The 11,320-nt window shown below is 40.9% G+C and overlaps 1 protein-coding gene across 3 annotated transcripts; it reads left to right on the plus strand.

Annotated features, from left to right (window-relative positions):
- The first annotated feature begins 464 nt into the window (after positions 1 to 464).
- mcm10 (minichromosome maintenance 10 replication initiation factor) lies at positions 465 to 10,249 on the plus strand. Of its 3 annotated transcripts, none has more exons than XM_050036557.1 (18): positions 465 to 698; positions 2,128 to 2,179; positions 2,266 to 2,583; positions 2,662 to 2,880; positions 3,060 to 3,203; positions 3,327 to 3,525; positions 3,646 to 3,811; positions 4,276 to 4,443; positions 5,513 to 5,629; positions 5,788 to 5,984; positions 6,303 to 6,412; positions 7,703 to 7,816; positions 8,170 to 8,667; positions 8,916 to 9,046; positions 9,196 to 9,309; positions 9,627 to 9,772; positions 9,879 to 9,921; positions 10,009 to 10,249. In XM_050036557.1, the coding sequence occupies exons 2-18, from the start codon at positions 2,173 to 2,175 to the stop codon at positions 10,090 to 10,092; spliced, it is 2,775 nt and encodes a 924-aa protein (XP_049892514.1). In that variant the 5' UTR covers positions 465 to 698; positions 2,128 to 2,172; the 3' UTR covers positions 10,093 to 10,249. The 3 variants fall into 3 exon arrangements, with proteins under 3 accessions (XP_049892514.1, XP_049892515.1, XP_049892516.1); XM_050036558.1 differs by having other exon boundaries at positions 6,318 to 6,412; XM_050036559.1 differs by having other exon boundaries at positions 3,084 to 3,203.
- The last annotated feature ends 1,071 nt before the right edge of the window (positions 10,250 to 11,320 follow it).

The raw sequence follows: 11,320 nt of genomic DNA on the forward strand, positions 1-11,320 counted from the left end.
TTTTTGGTGCCTAACTGTTTCCCAAGTATATTAGTGTGTGTGTGAATGAATAAACGAGAGGCATTAACGTAAATTTCTTTGAAGAAAGGCGCTTTATGAAATTAAGTCCATTCACTTCTATTAGTTTACAGCGCAGCCTTGCCACATCCAATATGGCGGCGACGTTGACGTACGGCTCAACGTTCAATGCGGCGTCTATTGTATGTATGTCTATGGCTCAGAGCCTCTGTCGCTGCCTCACCGTTTAGACTCCTGGGTTGCCCTTGGCAAAATATGGCGACAAAATCAATATCAGCAAAGATATATCGCTCAATATATATTTATCTCATAATTATGGTTACTTAAAATAAATTTTGTTCTTGTATTTGGTCGAAACGTCATCCTACGATACAGAAATGTATTTTTTTCAGTCAGGCAGATGGTTGGGCAGCCAGCAGCACTTTGACAACACAGCGGGGTCCTTCGTTTAGCGCCAGTTTAGATTTTCTCCCTCGCTGTGAGTTCAGATTGTAAAGAGTACAAGATTAATGTGCCATTTTTATAAAACATAACTTGTGACTTGTACAAAGCTTTGCGTAGAGAAACTTATTGGAAAAGAAACAATATATTGACAGGTGGGACGTCATTGTAAAATCCGTCAAAGTTGTACCAGAGCCAGCAAAGGACACAAAGCTGTAACGTTAACACAAGGAGCCGAGGTGAGTTGGCTGTCTCATTACCTTTGAGTAACATTAGATAAGTAAATAAATGGAAAGCTATATTTAAAGACACAAACGTTTTGATATTCACAGAGGAAACGAGCGGCATTCATATTCTCAGATGTTGACATTTATGACTTCCGCACAGGTTTATCATTTTAATTTTCTACTGTGTCAGTTTAAAGGGGGGCTATGAGCGAGGTTATGGCCTCTCCTGAACAGACTGCCTCAGGCTCTAACTGGATCTTAACCTTTTCTGATCTCTTTCAAATAAATTGAAAGATTCTTTCCAGTATAGACAGGTAATGTGTTTCGCTTGCACAGGGCGGTTTTGCGCGACAGACTGTACACTGTGTGTATGTTGCTTTCACAATGTGAGATTACTTCCCATGACATCATGTCACAGTTGAATTGTAACTGTGAGCAAGACAGAGCTTGTACCAGTAATTTAACTGAACAAATTTAAGTCATTTGAAGGCAGGAGTTTACAATGGTCAATATATTATAGTAGGACTGGGAGATATATGGGAAATCAAATATTACGATATTTTTCACCAAATACCTTGATATCAATATTGTGACGATTTATTGGTGCTTTCACAAAATATTCACACAATGAGATTTTTGATAAATAATCAGCAGTAATGTGGATATAATGACTAAGTGGGTAAACAATAATAGAACAGCTAGAACAGTCTGGTAAGTTCAGAAAATTCATCAAAATAATTTTACTGTAATGCAGCCTTTAAAAGCAGGAAAAAAAAGTTAAGTCAAGTCAAGAGAACTTTATTTTCCCCTTAGGGAACTTCATTTGTGGTTGGGCTTACATACACACGTATCCCTGCTTTTTCTATACATGTATGACAACTCACATTGCAGTATTTTTGATTTTTGACTGGTTGAATATTTTCTATATTTTGGATCAGATATTCTGTTTTCACTTTTATACTACTGTGTGTTTAACTTTGAAAACTTAAAAAGAGTCCAAAAAAATTATCAGTTGAATAAAACATCAAACTGAAAAACTGCAAATAAAACAGTGAATGTGCAACAAAATGTACTGATGAAACTGTCATTAAGCCCTGATACAACATTATGCAAGATGAGATTAAATAGAAAATAGACAAATTGTAGCAGCAGGTAAGAGAGGGCAGATAAGTGATGTAGGTAAGCTGACCCCGAATTATACAGTAAAAAAAAACCACTCCTTAACTGTGTGTCAGCTTTACTACAAATCTTACTGTCAGTGAAATATTTAAAGCATTAAATTTATTTCAAACTCTTGTATTTCCAAAGCGAAAGTCAGCCAGCCAGGCAGATCTATCCTTATTTTCTTAAGTCTGCAATTTACGTTTTTATGTAATGAGAGCTGCCAAATTAGTCTTTCCTTCACTCCACAGAATAATCTTAAGTGTCTGCCTTCTTGTAGGTCGTCAGGTCATCTGAAATCAGCACCACCAGTAACATCTCTAAAATGGACAGTAGGTATCATGAGATTTAAAACACATTAAAGTACATCTTTATGAATAGGTCAAAACACAAGTCAATTTATGTCTCCTTTGTCCAGGTGATGATGGTCTGGATGGTTTGGATGGTTTGGACATTTTGACATCGCTACTGGCTGAGAGCGAGGGAGTCGGAGAAGAACAAGGCAATCAGGAAAAGGCAGATGACTTGGACGACCTGTTTGATGGCGACAGTGATGAGGGGGAAGAGTACAAAGAGGGCCTTGAGGAGGAAGGTCAAGATGCAAAGGCAGAGGACGCACTGTCTGATCTCTTTGGAGATGTGGACGACATTGAAAATGAAGAGAAAGACACTAAAAGAAAAGGAAGTGGTGGAGAAGCCTGTGGGAGCCTGGACAGCTCCAAAGAGGATTTACAAGGTTTGTGCCGCTGTGGTCCATCCTCTAATCCTCTTATTCTTCTTGATGATGTTTACTAATGGAGCTTTCCTCCTTCAGACCAGCTGAGGCGCATGCAGGAGCAGATGCAGCGGTTACAGCAGCAGCTGGAAGCAAGTCAGAAAGCTTCCACATCATCTTCCACTCCAGTCACGACTGCAGGGAGCTCGGCTGGTCCCAAACCAATGACCCCCAAACCGACACCCCCTCGACAGCCGACCTCCAAACTGACCCAGGCCAAACCAGCCTCTACCACACAGAATACCAAGACACAAGCAGGTAAACATTGTGTTGTTCACCAGCCACAGAGGTTTACAAGTCCTGAAGTCCAATGGCCACTTGTGCTGTTTTATTTTAGACATAAAGTACAGAATAAATTGATGAGGACACAAATACGTGCACATAACTGCAGCAGCAACAAAAGCTGATAGTGCGTCTGTTTCCTTGACTTCTGACAGCCGCAACATCTTCATCTGCTCCAGTCACAGGAGGAGGTCTGAAGCTCCAGGAGTCCTCTGACTTTTTTGACCAGCTGAACAATGCTGACTCCTTCAAACGCAAACCCAGGGTAGCTCACAATCCCAAAGCCAGCACATCGCCGGGTAACACTTACACCCTTATGCAGTTTATTTACGTAAACCACAGTTACTGAGAGAATTTTGTTTGTACAAAAATGCTACTTGTGGATTTATATAAATGTATTTTTTTCACTGTTTCCTCCTTAGAAGACAGAGGGCCACTGGTGGAGATAAAGATCGGCAGCTCCTTCCAGCCAGTAGAGAGCACCAGCAAGGTCTACAAACCTCTGCGTTCACCGTCAGCCTCTCAGAGCAGTCCTGCACCAGCTGCGCAGCCTAAACCCTCTTCTCTTCCTGCCCTTCCTAAAGATGTGGGTGTTGAGAAATATTCAGGACTGCGACTCAGGTAAGGATACTGAAGCGATAGAAACACAGGCTTTTTATTAGAAATCAGCAGCTAAATCCTGAATTTGGGTCTCATACACACAAACAAAGTGTTTCAGTCTGAATCTTTTCTCCATTTCAGAAAACCACGCGTTTCCTCCAGCGAAATGGACCGCAAGATGGCCGACCGCCGCCTGATCCGTCTGTCACAGGTGCCGGAGCGAATGGCTCGGGAGAAACTGGAGGACAGCGACTGGGTGACCTTCGCTGTGCTGGTCAGCAAGGTCACACCACAAAGCAGCAGCAGTGTAGGTCTACATTTACACCCTCCATCTCTGAAGTCTAGTTTGGAATGGACAAATAGATTTCTCCTGCCTGTTTAATAAATCAAAAATGTTTTGCCGTAGTTTATATTCCTTTTCCATAGTATACAATGCCATGTTTGCTGTTTCTCCAAGATTTTTTTAGGTACTAAAGCCCCTGCAACATGTCTTGACTGTTCTTGTTTCACATGAGAGTTATAGTTTTGTTTCCATTCCATACAGACATATCTCTTAATGAATAGAGGCGATATATCATAGGTGGAATGATTTATAGCAAGTGTAGTTCAGTAACAGACTTTCCTCAGGTGGTAACGTCAAATCTTGACTCATGGGAAATCAAAGTGATTTTTGTCATTGGACACAACACTGAAATTCATCAAGCAAATCTTAAAATGTTTCGGAAACACTGCGTTCTGTCACATTATTGACTGAGTGCTTCCTCTCCACAGGGCAAAACCTTCAGCATCTGGAAGCTGAACGACCTCCATAACCTGGAAGTGTTTGTGTCCCTGCTGCTGTTCGGCGAAGTCCACAAAGAGCACTGGAAGACGGAGCCGGGCACCGTCATTGGACTCCTCAACCCGAACCCCATGAAGCAGAAAGATGGATATGACGGGGTGAGTGGACAGTTTGACCTGTGTATAATGCACGTATGATAGAAAACCAAGTGTTGTTACTGTAGACACCAGTGTTTCCTTATTATCTCCATGTTGTTGCAGTCATTTTATAGTTTATTACATTTACATCAGTGTTTTGTCAGTGTCAAGAGCCTCAAGTCACTCCTGCCAATTAGATGTCACATCATAATGTGGATAAATTCATCATCATAATTACCGTCTGCCAGAATCTGAATTCAACATTATTGAAGTAGATTAATTGATTTTGCTGATTTTATGGTAATTACAATATGTCACCGTAAAAGCATAAAAGTATATACTTTATTATGGACAAAGGTAGAAATAATACAACCAGGAGATTATTTTCTGACATGCAACATCTCAAACACCACTGATTTTACAAACAGATGGACTCTGCGTAGATGTCATAAGAGCAGAGGGGTTCAAAGTTTAAACCAGGTGACAGAAAACTGGGTCAGACAGAAAATCGCGTGCCACTGTTAGCTCATTACTCCTGAAAATGAACAGCTTTTCACTGAAGGAAAGTGCTAACTTTGTTTTAATTATGTCTAACTTAATTGGTTTCGAGATTTTTTTGTCACTGACTGGTTTGGCAACTGAAGCGTCAGCCAATTAAAGCAGAAAACGGATCGGTGGTGTTGGTGAAAATTGCCAGTAAGGTTGCCAGTGTCGGCGTTGCATGACAAACAGAGATGTTAAGAGAGGAATGTGGCGAGGAAAGCCAAGCTGTTCCCAACTGCACACCACATACACACACACACACACACACACACACACACACACCCTCACACCCTTACCACCCACATAGGGCCGTTCAGTTCAGAGCCTCTGATCTCAGAAAACAGAAGGAAGGATAATTGATCTGCACTGCAGTCACAGTTTGGACGCAGAAGTCCTTTGTGACTCCAGAGGGAACTGTGTGAAATCTGACAAACATCCTCAAGTGATGTCACTGGATTTATTGTCTGTTTTTTGATGCTCATCTCTTGTTACCACTGTAAGCCGATTCCCCTTGCAGAAAATATAACCCTGTGTTGAACATGTGCAGGTGAGCCTGACGGTGGATCACCCGCAGAAGGTGTTGCTGATGGGTGAAGCTCAGGACTACGGCACCTGTAAGGCCATGAAGAAGAACGGAGACCCCTGCTCTCAGATGGTCAACCTGGTGGGTCCATCTTCTCCCATCATACATTTCTGCACATTCGCTCTCAGATTTCCTTACATGTATAATCCATACTGGGAATTTCACATCGGTGTTTTCTTCCTTTCATTAATAATCCTAATACAGGCGACTTGTCTTTGTGTGGTTGTGTTTGTTTACAGTATGAATGCCAGTATTGCCAGTATCACGTTAAGGCCCAGTATAAGCAGATGAGCTCCAAGAGGGCCGAACTGCAGTCAGCGTTTTCTGGAAAAGCTCCCAACAAGCTAAAGGCGAAAGGTGGCAGCCTGAGAGAGCGGCTGTGCCAGGACGGCTTCTACTACGGTGGTGTGTCTTCACCTGCCTGTGCTGCATCATTGTGAGTGATGTTAGAGGTTGTCATCTCACTGTTTATTGTTTGAAATGTGGTTTTCCCTGCAAGTATTCTATTAATTGTCCCTTTAATACACAGTATCTGATCAGTGCAGATAATATTTAATGCAGTAATATGTACAATGTGAGTTGTATAATGCATACCGAGGTTATCGCTTTGTCCAATTTGGATTATGACTGAAATTCTATTTGCACTTTTACAGTGTGTTGAAGTCAATTTGTGCAGGCATACTGCAATTTACAAAGCCAGGAACACAGTGTGGGACTGGGCAGAATCTGAGCTGCTTGGCATTTTCACTAGCAGGTCTGTGTGTTGCAGATCAACGTCCAAATCGAACAAACCCGCCCAGAGGACTCTGGACAAGCTGTTTGTGAAAGGCTCAGCTCAGCACATCAATCAGGCCAAGAGGCTGGGTAAGGACTGAGAGTCTCTATTTGAAGACCTCAAGACTGTCCGTTAATCTGATTTTGTCTAGTTGTATTTTAAAACAAATGTTTAAATGTTTTAGGGTTTCACAGCTAAAAAAAGTCTGTCTGTAATACACTTTTCTGTGCTTTGAGCTCCTGTTGGGTTACATCGCCTCCAATTAAAGGGAACCTATTATGCTCATTTTCAGGTTTATACTTGTATTTAAGGTTTCTTCTAAAATATGTAAAAAGACTTTTTTTTCTCATACTGTCTGTGCTGGAACACCTGTATTCACCCTCTGTCTGAGACACTCCATTTTTGCGCCTGTTTCGTTTAGCCCCTCCTGAAAAAGCCCAGTCTACCTTGATTCGTCTGCATTTCCTGGTCTTCTGTATCTCCTTGTCTCTGCACTGTCATTGCAGCCGGGGGAATGACTGTAACACCAAATAGTGGCAATTCCTACTGTGGAAAATTAAAATTAAATAAAAGCTTGTAAGCCAAAAATGTTCACAAGTGGACATGTTCCAGCAGGAATATGATCTGAAATCGGGGTGAAATTTACAACATCAGCAACCAAGATTACATGTTTCCATGTAGCATGTTGCTACATGTAGCAGTGTACCTGCACGCAGCTACTAAAGTGTATAACGGCACTTTCTTTTTTTTTTTGCAAAGATTTTTTTTTTAGTAACAGATGCTTACATTACAGAGCAGGAGCAGTTCCAAAAATGTGTCAAGTTTTCATTCCTACATTTGTAAAGTAAAAGGTAAAAGAAACGTATCCAAAAACAACATCCAAGACCAAAAATTTATGATATAAAATAAATTAAATAAGGATACTATTCCTTAAATATATACAGAGAGGATGTACTAAAAATAAACCTTAGGGCCATTTTGACGTACAAACATACATTAATAAATTCACAAATAGATCAGAAATGATCAAAGTTGTGAAATATAGCAGCACTTTCTGCCATTAAAAATCACCAATAAAAGCTTCTGAACACCACCACACATGTTCCAACAGGAATGTTATTAGAAATCTGGGAGAAATTAACATCTGCAACCAAGATTACATGTTTTCCTGATGTTAGCATGTGGCTACATGTAGCAGTGTATGTAATGTGAACACTTGCAGTAGCTTACCAGGAGCTGATGACTATATAAATAAATCTGTTATGAGCTGATGTCAGCTTGTACTCAATGTATATGTTTTAGTTATAATCTTGACAGTGACTGTGAGGACAAACTACAAAACGAATAATTTTTTCTTTGTATGTGTTTTTATTTTCCAGCCTTGCAGTCTGGTGAAGTTTCCGGTTGTTCAGATGAGTTTAAGAGCCTCCTGTCAGCGCCAACACCCGGAGCGCTACAGCTGAAGCAGCACTTGGCAAAGGGGAGCCAATCAGGTACACAGCCTGGAAATATTTCTGTCCCTCTCACTACTCTGGCTAAGAATGAATGAATGAATGACTTTTCTTTTTTTTTAAATGCCCTTTCCCTCCTTGGAGTACAAGACACCAGTATTTACAGTACAAGTGCTGCTCACAAATCAGCCCAGGTGATCTAATATAAAGTGACAATACCAGCAATCAACCAACCCTTACTGATACAAAGTTTTCTTTCTGAGATTAAAAGATCACAAAATGTCCAGTACAAAAGACAGTAAAAAAAAAAGAGAGAGAGAGAGAGAATGTTAATTTGGATCTCAGAGCGATGTTCTGTTAAAGAGCTGTGAATTTACCCTGTTACCCATCTTCAGTCTCCAAAGGTGCAGCTCCAGTTCAGTCTTTCTCAGCCTCGGACCTGCTGAAACAGCAGAAACAGATCCAGCAGGAGTTTCGGCAGAACCGTCGGCGGAGGGCAGACGAGATCCAGAAGAGGGTGCTGCAGAGCTCAGCTGGGCCAAGTCCCAGGTTGTCGTCATCCTCCTCCTCCTCACTGGGCCAGAATGGTCTCATGTCCCCAAAAGCTGCTTCCGAGGTCCCCAAGGCCACCCAAAGCCCCGCGGCCCCTCACACTCCCACCCTGGGCCGAGGCTTCTCTGAGGGGGACGACATCCTGTTCTTTGAGAACAGCCCGCCGCAGGCACCCGCCCCCAGCGCTCTCAGCCTGTCAGCTGCCAAGCTGGCTGCTCTGAAGAAGCTGAGAGCCAAAGGGGCAGGGCTTGAAAAGGAAGACCCCAACGCTGTGAAGAGAAAGAGGAGTAACGACAGTGAGATCAGCGCCCGAGTTGAGAAGAATCTGACATCACCAAATGGTACAAAACTGCTGTATATCTCATCTCTGCTGAAGCACAATATAAACCTAACTGATTTTAGATATTTGACTTGGCAGCAGCTCAATAAAATCATTTAGTTAAAACAGATCTGGCAGCTCTCTGATAAATGTGAAGAAATTTTGGCACTGGATTTAATTAGTAAAATGTAGAATTCTGCATTCAAGTTAAGTCATATATAAAATGGCTTTACTGTTGATTGTTAACCCTTACTTTTACTTTCTGTGCAGGTGAATCGTGCAGTAATGAGGATGACGAACCAGCCCAGAAGAAGAAGCGGGATCAGCAACTTTACATCCAGTCGGAGGAGTTTCAAAAGATCCTTAACGCCAAATCGCGCCATGGGGCTGCACTACAGGCGGTAAGACAAGTGGCACTTTATTCCATTCAACAATTAAAACGTATTTTGATTTACTGCTGTTGCACAAAGTAGATCTGATTTCCACAAAGCCAGCTTCATTTCTAATTAAAACATTGTAAAACATTTCATGTGATTCTCTTCGCTCTCAGGCGGAGTACCAACTGCAGGAGAAATACTTTGATCCTCTGGTGAAGAAGGAGCAGATGGAGGAGAAGATGAAGGGCATCAGAGAGATGAAGTGTCGTGCTGTTACATGTAAAAAGGTACTGAGTTAAATATACAGCCATTTGGTTCAGATATGTAGGATTCATACGGTCGTGGAAAATCTGGAAAGGTCATACCTTAATCTTGTTTTCCAGGCCTGGAAAAGTCATGGAATTAGTAAAATCCTTGAAAGTTTTGGATAAGTCATGACATTTTGTTGTGTGTAGTTGTGTGCTCTATGTATGCCAGCTAGCTAGAATAAAGTTGGATGGGAGATTTTTTTTTTCTTAAAGGGACAATGTATTGACTGTGACCATAGTTTTAAGTTAGGAGTAAGCAAAGTAAGCTCACATTTCCTGTGTTCCTTTGCTTCCAGTGTAATTATACCTACTTCAAGCCGGCGGATCGCTGTGTGGAAGAGAATCACAATCTGCGGTGGCATGACGCCATGAAACGTTTCTTCAAATGTCCTTGTGGACAGAGAGCCATCGCTCTAGACAGACTGCCGAACAAACACTGCACGTAAGGATCTTAATGTCCCTCAAGTTGCTGTCGTCTCTTTCTCGTTCCTTTAATGGTTTTTCAGGGCTATGTCTGCATTATGACTAATGTTGTTTTACCATTTCAGTAACTGCGGCCTGTTTAAATGGGAGCGTGATGGGATGCTGAAGGTAAAATCTCTCTCTGACTCACAGATTACCTCTAATATTGTCGTGAAAGAAAACAAACCTGATGTTGCTTTATATGTTTTATTGCAGGAGAAAAAGGGGCCAAAGATCGCCGGAGAGCTTCTCCTGCCTCGAGGAGAGGAGCATGGCAAGTTCCTCAGCAGCCTGAAGTGATGGCACCAGGACAGGATCTTTAGTAGCATTTTTATATTTGTATGAATCATGTTTTTAAAGTTTGATGTTGTGTTGTCATTATTCATTATGTGATTTGAATGTCTGGTTAAATTGCTAATATGCTGGAAATAAGATGATTAAAGAAATAATTTGCAACATTTCATGTCAAATGTGTGTTTCTGAAAAGCTGAGCACAGGACCTGGGACGGATCTGGAAAGTATGGAATCATATAATGTTGAACTCATTTCTATGTTATTTGACTGAATAGTAATGAATGGTTTCCTGACTGTTGGTCTAATAGTGATTTATTTTACTGAAGACATGTCACAGACGGAAAAGCACAGGTGTAAATAATAAAATCAATGATGACTCAGTTCCATTAAGCTGCTTTAGATCAGGGTCCTGATATTGTGTGACAGCTTACTGGGAAACACAGAGCCACAATTAATGTTATTACTAACAGCTGTGCTTTTCCTACTGTGATGAGCCAAAATGTCTGCTGTGCAAAAGGCCTGTCCTTTTAGATACAAGCTTAAACACAAATCCAACTTCAGCTTTTTCTTTTTAAGTATTTCTTGCCTTCAATATACAGTATAAAAAACATCATAGTCATCCAGTCAGCATATACAAAATATGATACTCCATCACTCCATGTGTTTACAATAAAGTACTGGGTTGTGGTGGTTGGATGTGGAATGATATCCTCTACAGCTGAAAGAAAATAGCTCCACTTCTAGGTATACTGCGTAAGTAGTTCAAATTGGATCAACAGAAAATCTGAAGAGGGTGTCACAATGTGGAAATGTGATCTGAGTAAGAATGGGCAATTTATTAAAGGTAGGTAACCTATGTTGTTTAGCTTTATGCTATATTCACCTTTCAATCTATAGCAAATTGACAAAAAAAATCCTGCCTCAAACATGTCAGCAACAATATGTAATTATAAACTTGATAGTTGTTTTTTTATTTACTGCATGTGTTTGATGATTGTTTCTTTGTGTACACAACTAGGTTTCCAGCAGCTACTGTCTGGACAGAGGACTAAAAAAAAAAAGAAATTCAACAGTCTTAAATCATCAATGGTAGGTGCAGTTTTTTTTCCTTTCAGAATCTCAGGACTTCTTTCTGCAGTCAAACCTGCATCAAAATTTAGAAATCATACCATGCAACAGCAGCATTATAATTTATCCACCCATACAATGAGACGCACGTTCAAGACACACTTAG

Source organism: Epinephelus moara, chromosome 23 (assembly GCF_006386435.1).
Source record: "Epinephelus moara isolate mb chromosome 23, YSFRI_EMoa_1.0, whole genome shotgun sequence".
NCBI lineage: Eukaryota > Metazoa > Chordata > Actinopteri > Perciformes > Serranidae > Epinephelus > Epinephelus moara.